The 27,327-nt window shown below is 39.0% G+C and overlaps 1 protein-coding gene across 4 annotated transcripts in view; it reads right to left on the bottom strand.

Moving 5' to 3' along the window:
- DST (dystonin) overlaps nucleotides 1-27,327 on the bottom strand; it is a 527,522-nt gene that overhangs the window by 233,272 nt on the left and 266,923 nt on the right. For all 4 annotated transcript variants that reach the window (XM_045294845.1, XM_045294847.1, XM_045294848.1 and 1 more), the window contains exons 6-8: nucleotides 17,166-17,255; nucleotides 14,849-14,926; nucleotides 12,666-12,758 (exon numbers count right to left, since the gene is read on the bottom strand). In XM_045294845.1, the coding sequence (XP_045150780.1) occupies nucleotides 12,666-12,758; nucleotides 14,849-14,926; nucleotides 17,166-17,255 (261 nt within the window). The remainder of the gene's footprint in view (nucleotides 1-12,665; nucleotides 12,759-14,848; nucleotides 14,927-17,165; nucleotides 17,256-27,327) is intronic.

Below are 27,327 nucleotides of genomic sequence, written 5' to 3'. Positions count from 1 at the left end.
TGACAGTGGTGATACCAGGAGGGAAGGGGGGCTAGAAAGGGGGAATTGATCACAGGGATCTACATATAACCTCCTCTCTGAGGGATGGGCAGCAGAGGGGTGGGTGAAGGGAGACACCGGGCAGTTTAAGATATAATAATAATTTATAAACTATTAAGGGTTCATCGGGGAGAGGGGGGTGGGGTGGGGAGGGAGGGGGAGGGGGGAAAAGGAAAATGAGCTATTTCCAGGACCCAAGAGGAAAGCGAATTTTGGGAATGAGGGCAACAAATGTATAGGTGTGCTTTACACAACTGATCTATGTATTGTGATGAATTGTATGAGTACCAGTAAAATGATTTAAAAACAAATTCTATACAACTATTTTATAACAGAAATTTAAAAACCTAGTGCAAATCCAAATAACAAGAAGTTAAAAATAATCGGTAAATGCACTTTACTTTTAAAAAATAAGCAAGTTCTGAAGAAAGTGAGCTAATTGGTCAACTATAAACCGAATGCCCTCTGCGTTCACGACTTGGAAAGCAAAGCCGCAGCCACATGAAAGGGAGAACACGTAGAGTTTATCCCGCTCCTTGAGTGCTGAGCACACACTCTTTAACCAAGCTCAGTTAGGGGGAAAAGTATACATTTCAGGAAGACTGAACACTAATGGATTCCTCACAGATTGTCAGATGGTTCTTAACTTTTAAAAATATATAAAAGTCAACGAACTAAAAGTCTCAACTCTCCCTTATTCAGAGACTGATCATATAATCCACACTCCTTTCTCATCCATCTCTCTCAATAGATCACTAAAGTAGCAATTCATTGCAAGAAGAAAAGGGAGTAAAATAATCAGCTCTGTTTTGATTAGTTAATACAGTCACATGGTTGGACGGAAAGAGTAAACTAAAACCATTCATGGTCATCATCCCAGAAACTTTCATTTGTGACTCAGCTAGCTGTTGCCTTATTTTTGAGTGACTCTGTTATGAAGAAACAATGGAATGGACAGATGCGGGGAAAGGCCATACTTCCCCGCTCTCAGAGTTCCTACTTTTGGTTTCATACGCAACCCCTGCCATCACGTCAGCTCCAACTCATAGCAGCCCGACAGGACAGGGTCGAACTGCTCTTTTGAGTTTCCAAGGTTGCAGATCTTACAGAAACACAGACGTTCATGTTTCTCCTGAAGAGTGGCTGCCATAGTGGTTAGCAGCCAAACACAGACACCATCATGCCACCAGGACGCCTTCTATTCATAATGGTCTACAGCATTTATACTGTATGAAAGCATGAAAGGAAAGGAAGGACAAAGGGGTGCAGACACTTGATGCTAGGCGCCATCAAGTTGGCTCCGACCCATAGCGACCCTATGCACTTCATGGTCCTGCACCATCCTCACAATTGTTGCTGCGCCTGAGCCCATTGATGCAGCCATTGTGTCAACCCATCTTGGTGAGGGTCTCCCTGTTTTTCACTGCTCCTCTACTTTACTAAACAGTGTCCTTGTCCAGGGAATAGTCTCTCCTGATAACATGTCCAAAGTATGGAAGATGTTATTGCCATCCTTGCTTCTAAGGAGCACTATGGCCTTACTTCTTCCAATACAGATCTGTTCAGCTGCAGCGACACAATTCAAATGCATTTAACTCTTCTACTGTCTTCTGTATTCAATGTCCAACTGTCACATGCATGCAATGCATATGAGAATACTATGACTTGGGTCGTGCACACCTCAGTTCTCGGAGAAACAACCTGAGTCTTCAATACTCTAAAGAGGTCTTATGCAGCAGACTCACTTACTGCAAACATGGCTTTAGAATTCTTAACTGCTGCTTCCATGAGCACTGGTTGTGGATCCAAGCAAGATAAAGTCCTTGACAACTTCAACCTAATCTCCATTTATCATGATGTTGCATATTGGTCCAGTTGTGAGCATTTTGGTCTTCTTTACCTTGAGTTGTAACCCATGCTGAAGGCTACAATCCTTGATCCTCATCAATCAGCAAGTGCTTCAAGTCTTCCTCACTTTCGGCAAGCAGGGTTGTGTCATCTACATTCCACAGGTTGTTAATAAGCCTTCCGCTAATGCTGATGCTGCACTCTTCTGCATATAATCCATCTTCTCAATGATTCACACAGCAAATAGATTGAACAAGTAAGATGAGAGGATACAACCAAGATACACACCGTTCTTGGTTTTAAACCATGCAGCATTCCATTGTTCTGTTTGAACAATTATCCTTTGATCTATATATAAGCCCCACAGCAGCACAATGAGCAAAAGTCCCATTCTTCTCAAGGTTATCCACAGTTTATTATGGTGTAGACATTGAGAAAACAAAAAATATGTACAAACATGGACTCATGGAATTTTAAACCTGGAAAATAACTATGTGGGGAAAGGAGATGAAAAAGAGAAAGTGTGACTTTTTAGGAAAATTTGGGTTAAATCCAAGCTCTACCACTTACTGCCATGGTGACATGGGCAAGTTACTTAACTTCTTGAGTCTGTTTCCTCATCTGTAAAATGGGTCTAGTAACAGAAAAAACGCATACGTTTGCTCTAAAGATTAAATACTATAATGATGGAGTGCCTCGTATGCAGTGAGTCATCAACAAATACCAATTTTACAAAGGGGTTTAAAAACTTCATGGTAAAGATACATATTTATAATTCTATTTTTCTATGAACTTTTTGAAGCCCCCTACATATATTATTAATATCAGAATCTGGTCCAATATTCGTATTTACAGAAAATGAAACTAAGACCTAGAGAAATATCAAGACTTTCTAAGTTACAAGGTACCCTGGTGGTATAGTGGTTATGCATTGAACTGCTAGCTTCAAGGTCAGCAGTTCAAAACTACCAGCCAATCCTCCAGAGAAAGATGGGGCTTTCTCCTCCCATAAAGAGTCAAAGTCTCAGAAACTCTACAGAGCAGTTTTGCCCTGTCTCATAGAACCCTGGGACTTGGTATCAACTTGATGTCAGCGAGTTAGGTTTTGTCTTGAGTTGTCCAAATCACACAGCTATCTAATGGCTTCCAGGCCCACTTTCTTTTCCAAATTCACACTGCTTATCAGAGAGTAGATGAGATGGCACATGCCAAGCTACAATGATGCAGGTAGTCAAAATTTCGTGTGTCTTTAAGAAACATGTGAGAAGGTACTTAAAAAATACACGATACTTACTCATCCCCACCAGGAAATATTCTGATTAAATTAAATATTGAATTAGGCATTTTCAACAAGCAACTCAATAGATTCTGAGGCAGGATCCTCAAGCCACACGTTGGGAAGCACTGCTGTAGAAAAAGAATAAGGAGTTCCTTGTTCATAGTCCTTACCCTTAGGACCAACAAGGGAGCCCTGTCCTGCCCAATGCCATTAAAATCGCTCAAGAGTAACGTCCGGGCTTCTGCATTTTTCCAAAACTCCTCCAGTGATTCTAATGCATCCAAGGTAAAGAACCACTAGTCTATAAACAGAAAAAAATTTAACCCAAAACAAACATCTTTGCTGGTATCAACAGAGCAAGCCAGGAAAGAGGTGGGGGTTACGAAACAAAAGAAACAAGTCTGCTTTGTGGAAAAGCTGAAGGGCAAAGATAGGCGCCTCCGTCACCAGGTAAGTGTGGGAAGCACGTGAGTCTAAGAAAAACAGAGGTTCGTTGTTGCAGACACCATTGTACTTTCTGTCACTAACATAACCTGTGTTTAGCCCTCACCATGATGCTGTGTTTTACACTGAATGAAGAAGACTGAAAAGAATCAATACATTTGAACTACGGTGCTGGCAAAGAATATTTGGCAGTATCATGGACTGCCAAAACAACCAACCAATCTGTCCTGAAAGAAGTATGGCTAGAGTGCTCCTCAGAGGCAAGGATGGAGAGACTTCACCTCTTTCACTTTGGGCATGCAGTCAGGGGAGACCAGTCCCTGGAGAAGGACAGCATGCGTGGTAAACGCGATGGGCAGGGAAAGGAAAGCCCTCACAGATGGGTTGTCGCCGTGGCTGCACTGCTGGGAAATGCTTCCTTCTGTTGTACACACGGTGGCCAAGATGAAACTGACTTGATGGCACCTAGCAACAACATGCACGCGACGCTAAGCGCATCAACCTGAATCAAAGCTCCCAGCCATCCTCCATTCAGCATTTCTTTCATAGTCAGATAGGATATTATGCCACATCTCACATAAACCCAAACCCATCCCTGATGAACCTATTCCGACGCATAACTACCTAGAAAACCGAGTCGAACTGATCACTAGGCGGTTCTCCAAAATTGAAATCTTTACAGAAGCAGACTGCCAGCCATATCGGTCTCCTATGTAGAAGCTGGCGGGTTCGAACTGGCAGCTTCTGGTTAGCAGCTGACTGTTTTACCGCTGCGCCAGTGTTCCTTATAGCTGACATACTCGCAGAGTAACGTTACGTTTTAGGTTCACTTAGCTACTGTCATTTACGATGTTGAGGTGGTCAAACGAGTCTCCCTGTCTACTTTGGTCAAAGAGGAACTGCCTATGCCTATTTTTTATATAACTCCTGAGATGACCAAAAGAGACATGGTGCATTTTTCCAATCTCAAAGCACTATACAAATCCAAGATAATACTTTTTTTAAAGGCCTGTTATTCTAATAAAAACCTGTGATGGCACTGGGGACTAGGTGTTCAACTGCTAATCGCAAAGTCCACAGTTCAAGCCCACCAGCCAGTCCTTGTGAGAAAGATAGTTTTCTGGTCGTCCAGATTTATGGGCTCAAAAACCCTATAAAGGATGACTGTAAGTCAGTCAACTTCGTGGCTGTAGGTCTTAGTTTTGAGTATCCTAATACAGATTAACACGCTGATCATACCTATATTCAGGAGGCGTTTGAATTTGGAAGGCTACTCTAGGGCCGGCCGGAGGATTTTAAGAGGAGGTAGGTGTGTCACCTGCACTAGAGTAAAAATTTCCACAAGGTCAGGGAAGTTCGAGTCAGAGGCAGAAGTTAAATCTAACGTTAGATAAGCACAACGAAGTACAGAGTATTCTGCTTGGAAGCTAACTAAAAAGTCATCCAGTCCGGACCTGCACCCAACTATCTGAGAGTAAAACTGGGTCAAATAAGGTAGATATGAAAACAGCTCTGGAAAGAACAATAAACGGACTGTTGTCTGACAGGCCATTTTGGGGATGAAATGGCCACAAAAGGGCTGGAAGCTACTGTTAGCCCGAATTTTCCAAAGAAAAGGGTAGAGTTCAATGAAAGATAAGTTTAGTGGGCAGTTCTAAGGAGAGACAATTAAGCAAACTGAATCAAACATCTCCAAGGTAACAGGAAGAATGTCTTCAGTGGAATGGCCTAGCTGTTTGCTCTGTATGTGGGAGAATAAACAGCCTTTAGCTAGACTGTAGTAAGTGAGGCATACAGCTGCTCAGATAAAATGATGACTGTCCCATTGAGCTTTGACTGAGAAGTCATCAGACTTTATTATGAATAAATATACTTGGTGGTGGGTTTATGACTTAATTTCACATATATTTTAAAATCTACATTTCAAAAGATGGCCAAATACACAAATTAGGAAGACTGGTAACATTTTGACATGGGGGGTAGGGAGCTTATACACTACCCAGGAAAGAGATTTTTTAAGTATTTCCTTCAGTGAGAAAGCCTTAGGCTTACTAGAAGCACCCATGGAGAACATATGTGAGAGTATGCTTTACATTCATAACCAGAGAGCAGCCAGCTAGTTTCCTTTTGCATTGACCTTTATGCTGGACCTAGAAAGGAAACAGCACAGCCTGGATGCTTTCTTTTTAAAAATGCCACTACTGTACAATGTAAATAGAACAGATGACATGATATTGGCAAGGCGTGGTGGTGTGTACAAACAGGACACCTTCAGGAGAATCCTGCTGCCAAGGGCCATGATGACTTTGCCTACTAACCCTAACAAATCATAGCCTATCATTGTGCAAATAATCTCTGCCCTATGATACAATGACCTTGCCCAGAATGTTTAACATCATGAACGCCATGTGTCAAAAGACAAAGCAATGGCCAGTTTAAAAACAATGACATCAACTCCCATCCAGTAGGTAACACAGAGGAACTGATTAGGTAGTGGACTTCTCAGATAAAGAAATAAATCAAGATTCACTAACATTTTGCAGACAAGTCAAAAACACAACAACCCAAAAAACACAAAGAAACAGATTAAGTAACTTGCCTGAAGCTAAATATTACTTTTAGGAACACAGATCTCAATTTCCTGGCAATCTGTGTCATATTAACATTCTTAGGACATGCCCAAATAATTTTTTATTTTATTCTCGGGTCAGGGACTAACTCAAAACAGAGACAGACTTGGGCATTTTCATCTGCCCCTACAGCATACTTTCCACCAACCAACACCCATAAAATCAGAAGCAAGTATTGTTTCCGTGCATTAAAACCGATAAAGAGAATTGAAGACTGGCTTTTCAAACGTAAGGATCAACAAGTCAGTACCAACAAATAGTTGTATCACATCATATCCTCCCTACATTATATTAACATATCAGGTCTCCTTTCTAATTTAGTTCTTATATCTAAGTGTCCACAGTCTGTGATATGGGAAGAGTCAAGAAATTTGAACTAGAAAAAAAAATTGGAATGTATGCACTTTTAAAACAATGCTTTTCTACTTCTTCTAACATATCAAAATGTGTAGGGTTTTTAAAGTATGATTAAAGAATGCAGATAGTACAAAACATAAAATCATAATTAATCAAAGCTAAGACTAACAATAGTGTATACCAAGTACAGTTTTCACATAAGCTGTTTTCTTTACAAAAGACAAATTATAGAAACTCCATCCAATGTGAGTACTTAGGAGTTCCTTAAACTGCTTAATCCTGTTTAACCTTAAATTCTCAAGTGTTCACATTTCACTTACCTCATTCCCATTTGAGCCCTTGGAAGCAAAGGACACATTTGTACAGAGGGAATGACATCTCTTTTTTTCAAATGGAGAAGGATGGATTGCGCGAGGGCAAAATTCTTCAGAGTTATGCCTCTCTGGAACACTGCTACCACTTTCTGATGGGTTTTCAATAAGCCCCCTGTCTTTACAGGATCTCTCTGGGCCATAGTGAATGGAACTTAAGCTGGCTGCCTTTCGAAAAGAAAATGCATCAGTTTGCCTCTGGAATGTGATTTCCCTTGTGCTCACATCATCTAAAAGTTTCTTCCTTTTTGCCCAATATGGAGTGCTGTCCTTTTCTGAAATCCAGTCACCCAGCTCACTGACTTTAGCACGAGAAATGTTCGCCTGGTCAGACCAACTGTTTGCAGGACTCCGCGGAAGTGTCTGTTTAACACTGTCAACTACAACGTCTGTCTTCTCTGGCTGAGTACCATCTTCTTCCAGCGGGGTGGGAGGGGGACCAGATGCCTCCTGTACCAGTCTCCCGGATAAAAAAGCTGGCCGTTCCTTCAAAGGCTGAATGCTGCCTCTCTGCTTGGCATCCTCTTCATTGTTTGGCTCTGACTCTGTGTCCCCTACGATTTTCCTGATCGGTTTTCTTCTGAAATATTTTCTCCGGGGAGAATATTTTTCAGGGTTTAATGGAGTTTTGGCAGGATCTAAATATTTTTCTTCTTTCTGAGCTCTCGCACATCCACAGACATTCCCCATTTGATTTGCAGGAAATCACAGTTGGACAGGCTCCCTCATTCCAAACTCCAGGGCTGGCTTAAATCTTCTCCGTGAAGTTCAGAAGTTCCGCTCTGAATTCTAAGTCCTCACAGCTGATTTCAGGACCATCCTCTCCGGTAGGTGGCCATTTTGCTTATGAAACACACGCAGGCAAGCAATGCTGTGGCACCCAGCCCAGCCGGAGCCCTGGGTCTCATTAGACACTGTGACTTATTTCTGGCCACAGAACCTCCCTCTTAGACAAACATTACTGCTCACTGTCAAATTACAACACTGACGAGCTTTCAAGGCAAATGCTCAGCTTTGCTGCAGGAAGAGATTCTGGCCCTTGCTTCAGCTTTCTGAAATGCAGACACGCAACAAAAAGTTTGCACTAACCTTTGAAACTATTGGTGATTCAACATATCTGAGCGCAAACAGAAAGCAGATACAAGTCAGCAGAGACTCAGCAAAGTGCCCTTCAAATTCAGTTTCAGAATCTCTATCATGTATTATAAAACACACACACACAAACTAATTTTGGCAGTTGTGCAAAAGAAGGAAAAAACACCTGGTATGTAAAATAGCAGCCATAAAAAAGATGATTTAATAATCATAGAAGAGATAATAAATGGTAAATGCCTAAAATATTCTGTTATTACTAATATCCATCTATTAGATAATATATACTAGTATTATAAGCATATATTTAATATGGTATCAAATAAAATAAATTGCCAAGCCAGATAAATGGCTAATATATCTTATAGATATACAGAATTTCCATATGATCAAATAGGTTCATTTTGTGAGTTAAAACCTGGAAAGCTTGGCCACAGGAAACACCTGTGCATTATTATACATGAATTAAGGCCGTTAAACTTTATATGTAACTTTTAAAATTATACCCTAGTTAAATATTATGCAATTTTACTAGAGCCTTGTAAAAACAATAAATCAGTATGGAACCTGATTAGCTAAGGTGTGCATATTTCCTACATTGTGTCATAGATACAGTAAAAAGGAAATTAGCAGAGCATGAAACGGCCTTACACGTAAGCAGAAATCATATGACTAGTAAGGATAACAGAGGATGACTGCCCTTCTGTAAGTACCTTTCAAATGAACAAAGGCAGAACTCACTTCATATCACGAATAGGGATATTCACTGAAATCATCAAGTTTGCAATGATGCCGGTTAAAAATGCATTTCACACTGTAAGATTTCCCTTAATTATTTAAAATGTAGTAAAACATTCCCCAGGTTCATCTAATGTTCTAGAAGGCAACTAAAAGTGCAACTTGGGATTGGTTGCTTTTTAATACGACTGGTAATGTCTTAAAGGGCAATGAACCGTATTCCAGGTGATTTTAAAATACAGTAGCTGGTACCTGTACTGCGACACAGAGAGGGCAACGTGTGACTCTCCTTCCTCTGACCCTTCCTTCTACTGGTCCCTCTCCCGGCGGTGGTCCTCCGTTAGTCTCCTAACTGGCAGCTAGCATCCATCTTGCAAGTCGAATAATCCACCTAGCTCAATTATTTGTGAGAAACTCCCCTCATTCTCATAGCTTTTCAGTCTTAGCATATCAAGTTCTCTTCTTTATACAACCCTATTTTTATTCATATTGCTAATAGAACCATCACCTTCAACTATAATTAGTTTTATGAACAGCTTCCCCAAAAAGACAACATAACTTATCTGGATCTAACATATGGCGACTAATGGTATGAGATTACTGTGATGATAATGCTTACCTTTATACAGCCTGACTTGGAAATAGATTTAGTTTGCAGTGATCACAACAAACATTAAAAATAAATAAATTGGTCTTTGGGTGGGGGGGAGCCCAGTCTCTCTGTACTAGAATGATTATCAGTGTTTAATAGCCTCTTACCTTGGTATAACTACTAAAATATTAATCTTTAGCTATCATAGTACTTGAGAAAAACTATTTCACTTAAAGAAGAAAAAATTTTAGGTTAACCAAAAATGGAAGTGTTACATTTTAAGTAGCTGTAAATTTAAAATATGGGGATAATTTAACAGTCATAATACTTTATAATCTGGGTCCTAAAATATACAGGATTTCAAAAAAGTATGCCACGGGACATTAGAATCTTCTGGTAAAACTGGTAGCTTTCTCCACTCAAAAAATAACTAAACTCCAGGTTCAGATTTCGTATTATATGAGATTTCTTAATATCTAATTATATTAAGAGTCCTTAGCATTGCATTACTTACTGCAATGAAAAAGTTTAGAGGAAGGCATAGCACAGTAAGGATACAGAAGAATTCATAGCTAGACTGGCTGTAACCAAATTAGCAAAGGAGCCCTGTGTTAAGTGTTGAGCTGCTAACCAAAATGTCAGCGGTTCAAACCCACAAGCTGCCCCAAGGGCGAACAGTGAGTCTGTCTGATCTCAGTTATTTATGAAGCAGTTAGACTCTGTCTTATATGAATTTGAATAGGCTGCATAACGGTGGTTTAAGCTAGGAAGCCACATCACTGGCTCAATGTTCAACCACTAACCAAAAGATCAGTGGTTCTAATCCACCAGCAGCTCTGCCAGAGAAGAGACCTGGCAATCAGCTCCATAAAGCATGTGGCCTAGGAAACCCTGTGGGGCAGTTCTGATTCTGTCATAAAGGATCCTGTGAGCTGGAACTGACTCAGGAGCACACAGCAACAGTAACAATAATCAGAGCATCAGAAGACAAGGCTCATTCATTTCTTAGGGTAACATCCTGAAAGAAAATCTGAACAGCCTCTATGGTAGCCTCCCAATGTCCACTTATTTTCATTCCTTTTTCTAACACCTGTAATAACGTCTGTATCCAACATCTCTAATCTCTCCTCTGTGAGAGCACTCTTTAGCACATAAACACATATAAGAAATTAGCTCTAGAGTGGAGATCCAAAGCACATTAGTAGGCCACTGGAGATCCCCTTGCAGAGGGGTCTCAGGGAGGAGATGAGCCAGTCAGGGTGCGATGTAATAATGATGAGAAATACAACCTTCCTCTAGTTCCTAAGGGTTTCCTCCCCGCTCCCACTACCATGACTCGAATTCTATCTTGCAAGACTGGCTAGACCAGAGGAGGTACACTGGTACAGATAGGAACTGAAAATACAGGGAATCCAGGATGGATGAGCCCTATGGGACCAGTGGTGTGAGTGGCAAAACAGGGAGGGTAAAGGGAGAATGGGTAGGAAAGAGGGAACCGATTACATGGAACTGTGTGTGACCTCCTCCCTGGGGGACAGACAACCGAAAAGTGGATGAAGGGAGACGTCGGACAGGGCAAGATATGACAAAATACCCATTTATAAACTATCAAGGGCTCATGCGGGAGGGGGGAGCGGGGAGGGAGGGGAAAAATGAGGACCTAATGTCGGGGGTTTAAATGGAGAGAAAATGTTTTGAGAAACGATGTACAAATGCGCTTTACACAATTGATGTGTGTATGGATTGGGATAACAGTTGTATGAGCCCCTAATAAAATGTTAAAAAAAAAAAAAAGAAATTAGCTCTATCCATTACTGACTTTTTGCTTTAAATTTCTTCAAACATAGGGTCTAAACATGCTGCTTCTACTTCCCAGCTTTTTATTAACTTTTGGTCCAATTATTATCTTCATTCTGGTTCCAATACTTAGACTTGACAGTTTTGTTTCCTAAAATAGCTTTTCAAGTTCAAAGATGTTCAGTGATTTACACAATGCCATCACCACCATAAAAGTTGAAGAGCCAAGAAAGAAACAGCGCTGCTCCCCGCAAGCCTTAGCGCTTTCCACCACCCCAGAGTGCGCCTACTTCAGGCCACCAAAATCCAGCCAGTCTGCCCCACCAGATCAGTCAGCAAGGGTCTGATTTCTCCCTGCTCTTCTGATCTTCCCATCTGGGCTCTTCCTACTATAAATTCTGGTGCCTGGTCCACGTAAAGGATTTCTAAGGACTCTGCTAAGGAACTCCATCTCGAATCAGCATTTTGGCCCTTTAAACTTAGACTTTACCCAATGCTGGTAACAAAGGTCTGGCTGCGTACTCAACGCAGGTCCTGCTGACCTGTTCACATGCTAGTTCTTTAACTCTCCACTGACTGTCAGCTCTAGCCTGCTCCTAACCGACATCCAGGTGCACTGTTTGCAACCATGCCTCTGCGAACTCTCTATGCCAATCAACCGAAACGAAAAGTTATAAGCCTCTCAAGGTCTGCTTCAAAACTGCAGCTCCTTTCTAAAGCTGGCAACCAGCCATCTCCTCCTTCTTCAAGGGCCTCTGCTTATGAGAGCCAACGAGATGTGCTGCGTACCTACTGTGATCCAGGCCCTGTGTCCTGCACGCCCTACCACATGATCTGGCAAATGATTATGACCTTGAAAACAGTTTCCAAAGTTGGAACTTGCCATAGATCAAATGAAGACGATTGCTTTAAACGTACCATTTGGCAGAAATGAAAAATAAAAATTAACCCACAATCTGTACAGGTTTACTGGATAAAAACCCATAGCCAAAATTAATTTGCACTTATCCTCCTCAAGTCAAAATTAAGAAAGCATATCTGTGCAGAAAACAAAGCCACCTTTCTTCCAATTCAGATTCTTTATGAAAAGTGCACTGCCCTCCAGGGTCTACCATAGTTGAGGGACTAGAAATCAATAAAAAGCCTTTCCAAATAAGGATTGAATCATAAAATCATTATGCATCTAAAGCATGTAACATTGCCAGCAGTCAAAAAAGATAACAGTTTTATTTTACAACTATGAGATCACAAGCACTGTCCTTAAAACTACCTTGAAGTTGGTAGTAAACAAATGAGATGCTAAATTCACAAGCAGTAAGTTTATTTCAAAGAACAATTTAAATACACTGTTCAAGAAAAAGTCTGGAATTTCTTTTTCTTCCACAGGATATGAAAGTACAATTCACCCTTTCCGTCAACTGCTTAGGAACTACAAAGAGAGACTAAAAGAAATAATGATAAAGGAAAACTGCACTTACCTGAAAGTGCAAAATTATTGTCCATATCAGTCCCAATGTCAACTTGGGATTTCCATCTGTTATGTCATCATTTCTAATATTCACTAATTTCACCTGTTTTATAAATGAAAAATAGATAAAGCAAAGTGTTTTTAAAACCAGCACATTATCCTTACATAAATGCAATTATAAATTATACAAAGAATAAAAAAGATGATTTAAATAACAGCAGTGCCCACAATACTGTTTTATCTCCCATCTTCAATCATTTCATATTGAAAATTATAGGATAATCACAAAGGTAACAGGATATTATATTGCTTTTGACTTGTAGGACAAATACTAAAAGCATTCATATATAAGCAAGTAATTCAAGTGGAAAGTCCTAAATATTTAGAAATAATTTTGTCTCTTGAAAATATGCTTTAGTTTTCTCTTTTAGTTAAGGATAAGACTGTTCTAAATTATAAAATAATTTTAACAACTTTCTTACACCTCTGCAAAAAAGTTTTTAAAGGTGGCAAGATTTTACAATTTATCTATCATAAATTCTTCCCATAGAGAAACATATATATATAAGTTGCTGTACATCTGCAAGAATGTTCAAATACCAAAAAAAATAGATAATAGTGAGACTTGAAGCTCATCAACAGCTTAACTGTGCATTTTGCAAAATAAGTATAATAGTAATAGCTAATATTTTATTTCCTGGACAAACCATCCCAGAAACATTTTAGAGAAAGAGATATAGTCATGCAAACGTTCACTAAAATGAGAAATAACAAGTCACTAATACATTTAAGATACTTAAACGCTAAGCATTTACTAACACTGAATAATGATAAGCAACTTAACATTTATAGTAAATTAAATGAAAGAATAAAGCTAGTGACTCCCTCCCTCTTTTTCGTTCCTTTCACCCTTGTTACCTACTCCCTTAAAAAAATTTTAAATCGTAAAATTGTCCACACCTCTGATTTCTCATTGTTTTCAGTTATTTTCAATTCCCCTGCATGTATTTCCTTATTTTCACACTAATTAAAAAAATAGTGACACTTTGGCTTATAGTATAATTCACACTGTCACAAATCAGGATCATATCCATAATGGTGCTCATTTTCTCAATGGCTTCTCCTGACACTTCGTGTTAGTTCTGATTGGTGTCCAAAATGGGTTATTGTTAACCACTCTCTTAACTTGCCTAATATGACCTACTTATAAAACTATTGCCTCATCAATATTAAATATGAAAAAAATGCTTATACTGTTTTTTAAAAAGTATTTTATAATATTTTCCAAATATTAAAAAAGGAGGGAGGCCTGGTAGCTCGGGTTAAGTATTAGGCTCTACCTAACAGTGGTTCGAACTAAGCAGCCACCCCAAGGAGAAAGAGGGCCGGCTTCAGTGAAGATCCACCACCTCCAGAAGCCCACAACCCAGTTCTCCTATTCTGTAAAGTGCCTAGGAATCTGAATCCACCCCAGTGCTAAGTATAAGAAAACATTTTTTTAAAATAAAGGACTGCACCCCCTGACTGAGAACTGTTGTTTAAAGGCATTCTTAACATTAAAAACAAAACAAACAAACGAAAAACCCCAGCTGCCATGGAGTCCCTGCTGAACCCCCCAGGAACCTGGGGGTTCCTGAGATGGAACTGTGCATTACAGTAGAAAGCCCTGTCTTTCTCCCACAGAAATGCTGATGGGTTTCTGTTGTTGTTTTTACCATTGTATTACTACCCCCACAAAAAGCACTACCAGTGGGTTGATTCTGATTCATGTTACCCCAAAGGGCAGAGAACTAAGGTTTTCAGGTTGTAAATCTTTGCAGAAGCAGAAACCTCATCTTTCTCTCTAGAAGAAAGCTGGGTTTCAACTGCTGAATTGTGGCTAGCAGCCCAATTTGTAACCAATATGGCCAGCAAGGCTCCATTCTAAGGCTACCGAGATGTTATTAACTTGGCTTAGTAAAACAGAGGAAAAATCAGTAGCTATTCATCAGATGAAAAGGTAGCCAATTACAATTCAACTGAGTTTACACCTACTCTTAGCTGTCTTTGCTTTGGAGCAAATGTTTTAAAATAAGTTTAATGATTGCAATTCGCAGGCAAATTTCACCTTTTTTAAAATTTCCGACATATCTCTGTATAGATCTACTTAATCACATATGTTTAACTGACTTTGGTCTTTGGAAAGCGTCCTACCTGGCGTCTTTTCAGATAGTCAAGTGCAATCTGTACATTCTGCAGCCTGTGAAACCGCATCCGGCCCTTCTCTCTGGGCTAAGAATAAAAACACAGAGTGTGAAAAAACACACCATTGCTTATGATGCCATCGCCCATGCTAAAGTGAGTGTATTTTCTGCCCAACTTACTAGGTCGATACAATTCCTGTCAGAAAACCCAAGAATTTTCAAAACCAATTTAATTTATCTGTAGTATGTGGCCTTGAAGTTAAACACTAGCAATGATTACAAATATGTTTTATTTGCACATCTGCTTTATTCCAACTGTTTTACTTAAACAAAAGGAAAAGGGAAAATACCACAGAACATACAAACTTGTTATAGTCCCTGATAGTACGATTCCAGTCTATGTTTGTTTAGCTATGAATGCAAAAATGAATTAAATACCATTCCCCAACTGGCCTCCTTAATGAACACTAATTACTAAGAAAGAGTTCCTATAATTATTTATGTATGACGTGTTAAGAGAAAATGAAGGAGCATGCAGTTAATATTAAAAAATAAAAATAAACGCCAAGGAAGAGAAAGACCGAGGAGGCGTATTTAGCCATAATAAAGGAAGAAAGAAAAGCAATTAAAAGCATGTAATTCCTCTCTCCTTTATTTCAGCTTTCTCATCATATTATTGGACTCTATCATAATCAGAAAGGACTCGGGAATGGACATAATTATTTTCTCAGTCTTGGGACAACTGACAAACCGTGGTTCTTTTCCTTGATGCAGTTTCCCTTTAAAAATGTTACAAATTAGCAGAAGGAAAAGAGAAGGAAACAGAGCTGAGAAAAATGCTTAACAAAAATAGACAATGGAGCTGAAATTTATCACAAAATCTTCCATAAGGGGGGGGGGGACCGACAGCTTAGCTGCTCAAATATGAATATGCGGTTGAAGCTAAAGGCACCATAAAAAAAAGACAGCAGACCACAGAAGGGAAAAAAATAAGCTTTATATATAAGGTGGAGATGAGATTGGTAATCCACTCACTGGATTCAAGAAAAGGACAATTGTCAAAAGTGTTAGGGAGCAAAAAGGGCACTTATCTGTCTTCCAAAGAGAGTTCACGTCAACTAAGTGTACAGATCAAATAGCTCCTGGAAGCACAACTAGGACTCAGATTTCTTTAAATTTGCCCCCTTATAAATTGCATGAGCTATATGAGTCCAAGATTTATGAAGATTGTCCATCAAACATCAATGGTCAAACCGGTATGTCTTAAAGCAGAAACTTTACTATAGAGAATTTTCATAAATTCCTTCCAAACAAGCAACTTACAGTTGCCAAGTTTAAAATATCCATTTCTGGAGTGGAGTGAATTTGCATGAAATCATCAAGGTAGGGGTAAGTTTTATGTATTTATGTAAAATCACTCAAAGGGCCATCATGTGATCTATGCAAATATGCGCATTTACCATGCAATGCACAGTAACATAAAAGTAACCTACTCATTTTTTCTCTCTAAAGATTAATTTACAGAGAAAACAGTTTCTTTGTCCAACTTTGCAGCACACACGCATCCACCTCACTGTGGGGTTGGTCCTTTCTGTACTTTTCTCAACGGGGACCCGACCGCACGCGTGGGTTACTGCACTCCCACGTTAGTGCTCACCGCACTGGAATGGCTAGGTTAGTTGCGTTATGGGGGCCGACACCTACCCCCTTATCCTCATCCTCCACATCCTCATGCTGTTCATAGTCACATGCTTCTGTTGCACTCACCAATCGTAAGGTCTTCAAAAAATCTCGCTCCCTTGGCTAATGAATATAACAGACAGAAGACAGAACAGCAGAGACACAAGACGGACCAGAAGTGAAAAGAAGAGCATGAACAGAACATAATGAAGGGGAACAGGGAACAAAGGAAGGAGGCATGTTCACAAAAAAAAAAAAAAAGGAAATGACACCGGTGGAACGGGTTAGACCATTTTTCAGAAAGCGATGTTTACGTCCTTGCCAGTTGTGAGTCTTTTAATATGTGGTTATATTATGCATCCAATTTCTGCTAGCAAAACCCCAAGGTAAAAAAAGAAGCAATAACAAAAATAGTATTTGCATTATAGAGCTGATTATATATCTAAAGTAATCAAACGGCTTCACTCTCATAAGTTCACATCACTTGAAGTTAAAAAATGCTTACAAATCTATCCAGAACTTTTCTGTTTTTCAAGCCAAAATCACAGATAAAAGGATGGATGTTGCAAAAATCTGAACAATCTGGGCCAAAAACACTTATGTATAGTGTATAACATGAACTTTACAACAAACGAAGGAAAACTTACCAAGGTATCTCCTGAAAGAACCTCTAAAAGAGAGATCAAATTGTGTCCATCCCGTAAGTCTTCGTACAGGTCGTTCACATGTTTTCGAACCTACAGAGAAAGAGAGCAACTTAAAACACATTTGACTCTAAAAGCTGAGATCATCTCTAAGGCCCCTAAACAAGAAAGGGAAGACGTAGAAAGTGTTCTGTATACGTGAAGTGCTGGGCTGCTAACTGAAACACAGCCGTTCAAACCGCCTGCCACGCAGGCTGCTCCTGTAAATGTCTAGTGTCTCGGAGACCCTCCGGAGTAGTCAGTTGTTCTCTGTCCGATGAGGTCGCTATGAGTTAGTGGGAACTGACTCAGTGGAAGTGGAACCACTGAGTTAAAACACTTCATGTCTCTAACGAAAGCATGCTGCACACATTGTAGGGAACCTATAAATACCCAAATAAATCAGAAGGGGATTATCCATTCCTTAGAATATGTTCCTTGGGATGTTATTAAATTACAAGCCCCTCAAACACTCAATTACTTTCAGACATGATGCAATGCTTGAGGATGTTTCCAGGAACACATCTTCTGCACACATGACACATATTCATGCAGACAAGCACTTAGTAAAGTAAGAGGGCTGACATTTTCTATTTACATATTAAATCACTACAAGAATTTACTCAGGGTCATTTCAAACCATGAGTTCGAACTAATACGGCTGAGATCTCCTTAAAAACAAGGCAGAGAAGCTAAATATATGAATTTTAGGCACACTCAGGTATCTAAAGCTATGTACTTCCCTGGTGAATCTCCTAACAATTAAAAAACATGAGCAGGGACAATAAGAAATCATATTTCTATGAACAACATTATGAAGTTAGATCCTCAGCCAGTTGCTTTTGTCTGAAAATAAGTAACTTTACCGCGCAAGTCTGACATATGCAGCACATGGAAAGAACAGTAAAATACAAGCAAATGATCAAGACGGGATCCCCATGAAAGTAACCAGCACAGAAGTGGAAATGCCATGCTCTTCCGGGTCCACTGTACCCATGCCCTGCCAGTCAAGTATCACTCCACATTCCACACTTCCTCTGCCTTCCTCACTGCAGGATAGTGTGGGATTCTGAACACTTACTTCATAGCAAGGCAATTTCACAACTTGCCTTGCCAGATAAATTGGGTCTTCTACCATAGCAAAAACTCCCCAAATAAGGTATCATTGGTTATCGTATTTATGTAACAGTCAGCATATTAAATTTGGCTTATTCAGAGGAGAATAATAAATAATATTCTGCACTGAAAAAACAAATTATGGACAGAAAAAATATACTATCATTAGAGAAAAAGAATTTTCTCTTAAAATGTCCACCCTGCTTCTACAACTGGCCTTGTGAAGTTGTGCAAGATGTTTAAACTGTCAGCCTCAGCAAAATTAAAGGTTGGGGCAGAAGGTCCCTAATACAAACAAGGAAACAACGTTTACAGTTGGTTTAAAAAAAAAAAAAAAGAGAGAGAGAGAGACACGTTTTGAGAATGATGAGGGCAATGAATGCACAAATGTGCTTTACACAACTGATGTATGTATGGATTGTGATAAGAGTTGTATGAACCCCTAATAAAACGATTAAAAAAAGAGAGAGATTTTAAAAAATCAATGAGCAATCAACTTGAACATGCATATGAGCAACTAATGATCTCTTCTGCAGTTGGCACTTTGCTTTGTTCTGATTTAAGCTCTTCCATCATTAGTTCAGCTGATAGAACAAAATTCAGAAATTATCCAGCAATATCATTCATATCATACACAAGTAACACCTTGCTGAAATTAATTTCAAAAGTTTTACAGTGGTCCATAGACAGGAAACCACCAGAAATTCAAAGATTAGGGAGTGAATGTGGAAGGAAAGCTATCATTGTTGATGTCGGGTGGAACTTAGGTGAAAGCGGGGGAATACAAGATGTTTCTTACATAATATTGACCACGCAAAGGCAGTTGAATGTGTGGGTCATAACAAAGTACAGCCAGAATGTTCCTATAAAGAAAGGAGGGCAAAATTTTGTTTCACTACTTTGGATGTGCTATTTCAAGGGGCCAGTCCCTGGGGAAGGACACCTGTTTGGTAGAGAGTCACAGAAAAAAGGGAAGACACTCAGGAAGATGTACTGCGCATCGATGACTCCAACAATGGGCTCAAGCATCGCCGTTGTGAGGCAGGTGCAGGACCAAGCAGTGCTTCATGCTCTGCTACTCAGGGTTGCTGTGAGTCCGAACTAAGCAAATGGCCCCTAAGAGTAACAATATCATACTGGCATCAGCCTTAAGATATCATCATTACTATAACCTTCATCATTCTATGAAAAGCAAATTTTTCCTTTCTGAACAAAAACAAACAAGAATATAACCTGTTGGGTTATTACTAGACACTAGACCCTGTTCTAAGTGTTTTGTAAATATTAGCTCCCTTTCCTAAGTACAGATATCTGACATTTTAATTATTGATTAAACAATGTAACACGGTTACGTTATCTATCAGTGTTTGTTTTATATCTAGTTATCTTCTCTTAGGACTTGATCCATAGGAACTGTGGGCTAGGTGCTGGGCTGCTGATTACAAAGTCAGATGCGTTTTGAAAAGACATTTTGGGAAAGGGTGGTTGTTAACGAATTAACGGGGAAAATGAGGTTTTAGACAAATTCTCAAGGGAAGGAACAAAATGAGTGGAAGAAACATTAAAATTAACTACCATAGGAAATATTTTATTTTGTCTTAAACATCTGAGTCATACACATTCTGCCTGGTAACATTCCCTCACAGATGACTACACTACTGCCAACAGCCTTCATCTTCCATCTTCAATGTTTCATAAAACCCTCTCTTTCTTTTTTTTTTTTTTTGTTGGATATATTCTTCCTTTGGGACAAGTCTGAGTAAATAGCGCTAAAAGAAGTGATGAGCACAGTAAAAGCACTGTGACACACTCTTAGAGATTGTGTAACTGTAGTTACATAATAGGGGTGTAGCCCCGCTTTCTTTATTTCACAGTTCCTCCGTCATTTTGCCCTGCTTTTTAAGATGGAACGTAATAATGTGCCCATAGAGGACACTGATCTTTTGCTTCAGGTGATATGCTAAGGGAGGAAAGTAAACAGACTAGAAAATATTCTAAGGGGGAAAAAACCTAACCAAGTTAATTGCAGAGGAAGAACGGGGCAGGTTATGCCATGTCTGGGTCATCCAAACGGTTCAGTTAATCAAAAATACGACTCCAAAAACATGACATCAAACATTTCATTGTTAACCTCTAATTGTTTGGTGCTGCATGAGCTAAATAAATCCTAACTACAGAAAAGAGGGTCATCATATAGCTGTGCATTTAATGTTTAACACACTCATCTTTACCAAAACTCCAACTTGGTGATGGGTGGCAGGTGTTTCTATGAGTGATCACATGGAAATTTTATCCATATTTAAACATATTCAATCCAGGTCCCTGAACAGGATTTGAGCATCCCTTCTATGCCAGGGAGTTATTTAATAACTAGGGATACAATGATAAATTATAGAACACCACTTCTTGAAGACTGCAGTCGAACTTGGATGGGAGAAATTTAGGAAACTTCAGCATAAAGTACAACAGAGTCAGAACAGGCAGAGGAAACCATGGAGTATTGTTAACACAGTCTCGGGTCTTCTAGAAGATGGGAATATTTGTTCCAGGTGTTGAGAAGAGCAAGAATGATTAAAAAAAGCAAGGACACATGGAACGATAATAGTGAGTCTCAAAGAAGTGTTCGGGGTATCAAAATCTGAATCGTGTGGTAGAATATGAGGCAGGAAAGTAGACCAGGAGACCTCAGAGGTTGTACAGACCCTATAAAGAAGCTTGATTTTCCTAAAGACAGAGGACCTCTGAAAGTTTTGAAGCAGGACAGGGGCACAGTATCCCTGACCAATATAAAAGGTGTATAGTATTATAAGTTTGCTATATTGTAAAATTTTATTGTATAGTACAAACCCAGATTACAAGTAAAATGAAGGGCCTTGTAGATACAGGATGATGGAATAAAGGTTCCTCAGGAAAAAGCAAAATACACTAAAAATTCAATTTAAGAAGCCTGGGTAAAAACCATGCATCTAGCACAGCAGCAGAGAGCAAAGTCCAGCGACATAAAGAATTCCATCCTGTCTTAGAGAGATTCCACCTCTAAAAGACACAGTATTCTCGGAAACAATCAGCTCTCTCTAGACAGGTGCATGAATAATGAAAGAACTTGTCTAAGTGAGATCGCCTCACGGCCTTGTATGAAATAGCAAAGCAGGATTTCTTTCAAACAAATACATTGCTGTAAAATTAACTCTTACAGGTTCCTCAAGAGACCATCATAGAATACATAATTCAGTTTTTTAAATAAAAATTGTATATTAATATATTTCCATACCAATTAGTAATAAATAAACCAATGATTCCAAAATACACAGGGACACTTTAAAACAATATGCTCTTAGGTAGTTGCCTTATCTGAATAGTTCTGTCTATTTTCAATCTATTTCAGTATTATTTCTTAAAGAGTTATGAATTAATTGAACTATAAATTAGAGTCTCCCTGAATTATGAAAAATTACAAATTGGTACATGTTAATAAAATGAACAGTACACATGTCTGATGTGATAAGAAGATTGATAAGCTCTTTTTTTTCTTGATAAGCTTATAAATGCAATATGAAAAGTTACCACAGAAGTCATACATAATTAATCTCCACTTTTTCATAACTATAAAATATACTTGTCATACTTCTTAAGGTATCAAAGCATATAGTAAAAACTTTCCAGTAAGTAAAAACTTCCAGGCAGTATAAATAATATACTTTACATTGGACGTAATTATTTCATTGACCAAGAAGTTCTTTTAATCTTTCAGGTACACACAATCTACAATTGATTAAAAGAAAACAAAAACAGTCTTGTTTAGTCTTTCGCCACAAGATGGAACTAGAGAGAGTCAGATAAAATAACCGCGTTTCATAGCCACTAAAACCCATTTTTTTTTCTTTTTTAACATTTTATTAGGGGCTCATACAACTGTTATCCCAATCCATACACACATCAATTGTGTAAAGCGCATTTGTACATCGTTTCTCAAAAAAAAAACCCATTTTAAATAGTTTCTTTCCTACAGTTTCATAAGCTTTCTACAAACCTTTTAAGATTGCTATCTTAAATTGAATGTGGTCAATGATTGAACAACTCTTTTTTTTTTTTTACTGTTTTATTTATTTTTTAATTACTTAATTAGGGGCTCATACAACTCTCATCACAACTTTTTAATATGACTGAACTACTGGATTGAATGATATGTGAATTACAGACAAAGAAAAGAGTCACACAAAAAATCAACCCAGACAGACATTGCTATCATTTTTCCCCCTCCAGTTAGTATCATTTACTCTCCATATCCATTACTGTGAACTCTCCTTGCTTCATATTACCACTCAATCAATTCCTACCATCTTCGTCTGCTCACCCACCCGCATCACATTCCTTCCTATCTTCCCTGACGTACTGCTCCTCAGCCCAATTTTCTTTAATAAGGCCAAACACCAGCCCATATATTTTTCCTTGGTGGGTATCCGGTCATCTAAAATATCTAGAAAATCTATATTCCTGCTACAACAAAACTATTATTTCACAGAAACATTGTCTTCTGAATTAACCAAAGTTACATACATTCTACACGATGCTCACTACTCTCTGCTTTCCTCACACAGGCCTCAGAAGGGCAAAGTTTAAGTCTGGATTCAACAATAGCTGTCTGACCTTATTTGTGACAATAAACATATTTAAAAGTCTTGCTATATCCCCATCAATTTTTTTTATTTGGGTACTTAGAAGTTCAAATGTGAAAATATTATGTCAAAGTGCTTTAGAACACTGTAAATTGAAGTTATAATCATATATAATCCTATCTAGTCCAGTGGTTCTATGTCTTAGCAAACCCATTTCCTTTAATAATAACTATAACATTCTAACATGGAATTCAGGAAAAAATATCATATCACTTCTATATGTAGTTCAGCACTTATATATGTCTAAAACACAGAAATAAAAATCAGAAGTAATAGAAATACAATTGATAAAATAGTTCCATATGCAGGCATATTCACAAGATGACACAGGAGTCATATTGAATGTCTACTAGACTCACTGTGGTTGCAATGCCCCTAAATACACGCAGCTATAAGTGTATGACTAATATACTGACCCCAGAATTAGCTAACTCTGTGGCATAATTTTCCAAATGTCCTGAACAAAAACCTCGTTTATCTCTCAATGTATAAAGTGGTTTCATCAGTAAAAATTGAGTATACTTTAAAATCAGGTTTAAAAATACTTTGGGAGGTATGGATTGTTATAAGAGCTATAAGAGCCCCCAATACAGTGATTTATTTTAAAATAAATTAATTAATTGAATTGAATTGAAAACAAATACTTTGGGGCTAAACAGCTAAAGAATTAGGTTCCAGACAGAAAAGTGTACACAAGCTTTCCTCTTTTATGACCAACAAGCAGGCATTTGAAAGTCATCTTGGAAGGTATAATTGGAACCCTATCCTCAAACTGTACATGTAATCTTATGATGAAATGGGGGGTTCTGAGTTGTGTTAATGAGTCCTTATCAGTGTAAGGTGTGTGTTAAAGGCAATCACTTAAGAGTGACAAAAAAGGGCATATCAGACACAGATGAATGCACCAACAGATGAAGGCAGCCACTTCCTGAGTTTCACCAAATTACCAAGACTAACCTACGAGAATCTACCCGGCTTAGATCCCAATATAGACTTACACCCTACAGAACTTAGAGAAATAACCCTTCAAAGCCACCCACTTGCATTTCTGTTAGAACAATACAAGATAAATAATTCCTTCATAGTCAAGGCTGTCCGTCACACTGAACCTCTCCCAAAAAGGCCTTACTGGACCCATCAAGCAAACAATGATTCCACAATTCCAAATATCCTGGGACATAAGACATCATGGTACCAGAGCTTTGTAACCACCCAGCTTGCAGAGTGCTATGAATGACAGTAGGAGCCTCAAATCCACTTGCAGGTCCCCACATAGCTCCCTCTGAGCAGTCAAGGCACGAGAATAGCCTGTCTATCAGTTAGAGAGTTATGTAAAGGTCATGTTAAAATGTAATAAATACCTTATCTTTTGATCTCCCTTTTGAGCCATTTTTAAGTTGATTCAGTATTTAATATTTTCTGCTTTCTTTCTGATTGAGGTCTTTCTATGTGCTGTCTAGTCATTGTTGTTGGGGTTTTTTTAATTTTTGCTTGCCTCCTATTGTGTTTTGTATAATTTTCTGTATATGAATTCCAGAATAAGTAGATCTATAGAGACAGAAACTGGATTGCTAATTGCCTAGGGGCATGGCAGGAGAAGATGGGAGAAATAGGGAGATAACAAAAATAAGTACAAAAAGAAAATATTCTGAAACTGATTGTGGTGGTCATTGCACAGATCTTAATATCACTGAGTGCTTAAATTTTTGACGTGAAATATAAGCCAATAAAACTATTTTAAAACAACGAAAAAAGCATCACTGATCTTAACTATGTCATCCACTCACCTCCATCAATCAACCACAGGAAGATAAACATGAGGCATAAAAGTTCTATTTTCCATGGCAGATTCTAAAATTTTTAATCATGTGACCTCTGTGCACTTTTTAAAAATTGCTAAGACTCTGCAAAGAGACTTAGCCTATATCTAGCTACACTGAAGATAGACAGCCGGGTTCTCCTCTTCGATTCTGCACGGAAACTCTGTCAATATCACACACTTTCTCGTGTGCTCCCAGAAAATGTTACTGTGCATTAGAAAGAATTAGAGTGAAAAGGTAAATAATGACACAGTAGTATTATGAAAATAGTTCTGACCTAGCAAATTAGGGAAGAAAAGGACCCACTGAGATCCTGAATTCCCTAGAGCTGCCAGACTGGCAATAGTTAGTGGGCACCCAGTGGTACACACACCGGAAAAATCAGGGCTCTCGAGGAAAAACAATAAAAGAACCCAAAAAAGCAGAGATACATGTGAAAGGCCAATCTTGGTAGATACTAATGATCAGAACTTACACAGAACTTATACTCCCATCTTGGTTTCATTACTTGATAAGTCATACTGGGCAAGTTGTTTAATTGAGCTGAACCTCAGGTTTTTTCTATAAAACAGGAGCTCCATAAAATGCTGCACTTGGTAAAGTGAATGACCCTGAATGAGACAAGCATGAGAAAAGGCCTTCACAAGAATGCTATACAAATTTCCTGTATTTTGTGTTTTTGTAAGACTGAAAAATCAAACAAATCCCTTATTCCAAAATATCCCCCATCCATTTCACTAATTGGAGTTGCCTTCCACTAAGAGACTTAATTTATCTTTGAAAATTATGTTGGCAATTAAAGTACGATAACCTATGTGCTATTTACCCTTTAATGCCAGTTCCCTTTTGCAGACTTATTTTCTTAGTTCCTAGTAATTAATAGCAACAAACAATAACACTGTCCACTGCCACAGGGAAATACTCATTGCTTGGAGGGAAGGGAAAGATGGTGTAATCTTAGGGTATACAATTTTGGGATTACATTCAGGAAAAGGTTTTAACATAAGAGTAGTCAGCATGAGGGTCCTAGAGCAGCTAGTGAGGAGGGAGAGAAAAATGTACACCAGGAAATAACAATTGAAAATAAATTTCAACTATTTTTAAATATCAATTACAGCACTAGCTGTTGAAACTGCTCCAAATACCTCTAAACATCCTCATCGACTTGGGGCTTTTGTCAAATGTGCTGCTATAGCACAATCACACCTGCTTTACAGTCATGAAGGAGCCCTGGTAGCACAGTGGTTAAGAGTAGGGCTGCAATCCCCAAAGTCAGCAGTTCAAAACCACCAGGAAGAAAGACAGGGCTTTCTACTTCTGTAAACAGTTACAGTCTCCGAAATTCAAAGAGGCAGTTTTACACTGTCCTATAGGGTCGCTATGAATTGGCATCAACTCAGTGGTAGTGAGTCAAAGTGAGGGAGTGTACATTTATAAGCTGTTACACTGTGAATCAACAATTAAACAGACACTTGCCACAAATAACATGATCTGGCACCATTTAAGGAGTGCGAGCAGCACACTGGGTAATGGGTTGGCTGCTATAAAGGGTCAGCAGTTTTTAACCCACTCCATAGGAGACAGAGGAGGCAGTCTGCTCCCATAAACATTTAGTCTCCCAAACCGAAAGGGGTAGTTCTACTCTGTCCTCCTGGGTCTCGGTGAGTGAGAATTGACTGAATGGAAGTGGGTCTGTTTCAGTTTAGCGGGTGCCACTTAAAACACGGGTCTTTTCCAGCCTGGGTGTTCACAAGCACAACTATACCTTCAAATCAACAAACCAACCTGTTGCCATCAAGTTCATGACAACTGGTACTGACCTTACAGGATTTTCAGTTAGCAACTGAGTGCTTATAAACATTTTGCAAGCAGGTAAGGCTACGTACAACTTTAGTGCATGTACGTAACATAAATAAGTAAAGATCAAACCCACCTAGTTCCATCAAAAAGGAACTTGGCCCACTTCCTGGGTGATGTCTAACGTATCTGTCAGTCTTACAGGTGTGAGTCAGGCACCAGACTCAGAAGAAAGTAATGTCCTCACACAGACCAGAGCCAGGCGAGTAAGACCATCGACCCCTGCTTTAGGGCCCAGGAGAGGTGGGGCTGGCGGGTGAGGGTATCCCCTGGCCACACCAGCATGGGTGCTGCCTGGTGTCGCTTTCAGAGCATTATTTGCCACGGTGAGTGACTACCACGGACCATACGAGCAGTTGTCTCATCGACTTTTTAAGACTCAAGGGTTGACTATTCCACAGACTCAATAGCACAGTTTGTGGTTTTAAGGTCTTGATGTCGTATATGCAAACAAAGGCATTCCTCTCAGCATAAACCCATCCCCCTTAAGTGCTCACAAGTAAACAACTGAGAACAACTGGCTGCATCCTCTTCATGAAAGCTCTGAAATAATCCAGGACGATGATCACGACAACTGCCCCTGGGAAGTCAGCGCTTGACTATTTTGAAAGACGCCCCTGATGGTAAGATTCCACTGCAATGGCTACCATCCACTCG

The sequence above is a fragment of the Echinops telfairi genome, unplaced genomic scaffold (genome assembly GCF_000313985.2).
Source record: "Echinops telfairi isolate 266 unplaced genomic scaffold, ASM31398v2 ScPeMD7_3533;HRSCAF=4204_1, whole genome shotgun sequence".
In the NCBI taxonomy this organism is placed as follows: domain Eukaryota; kingdom Metazoa; phylum Chordata; class Mammalia; order Afrosoricida; family Tenrecidae; genus Echinops; species Echinops telfairi.
This window is presented reverse-complemented; position numbering and strand designations above follow the sequence as displayed.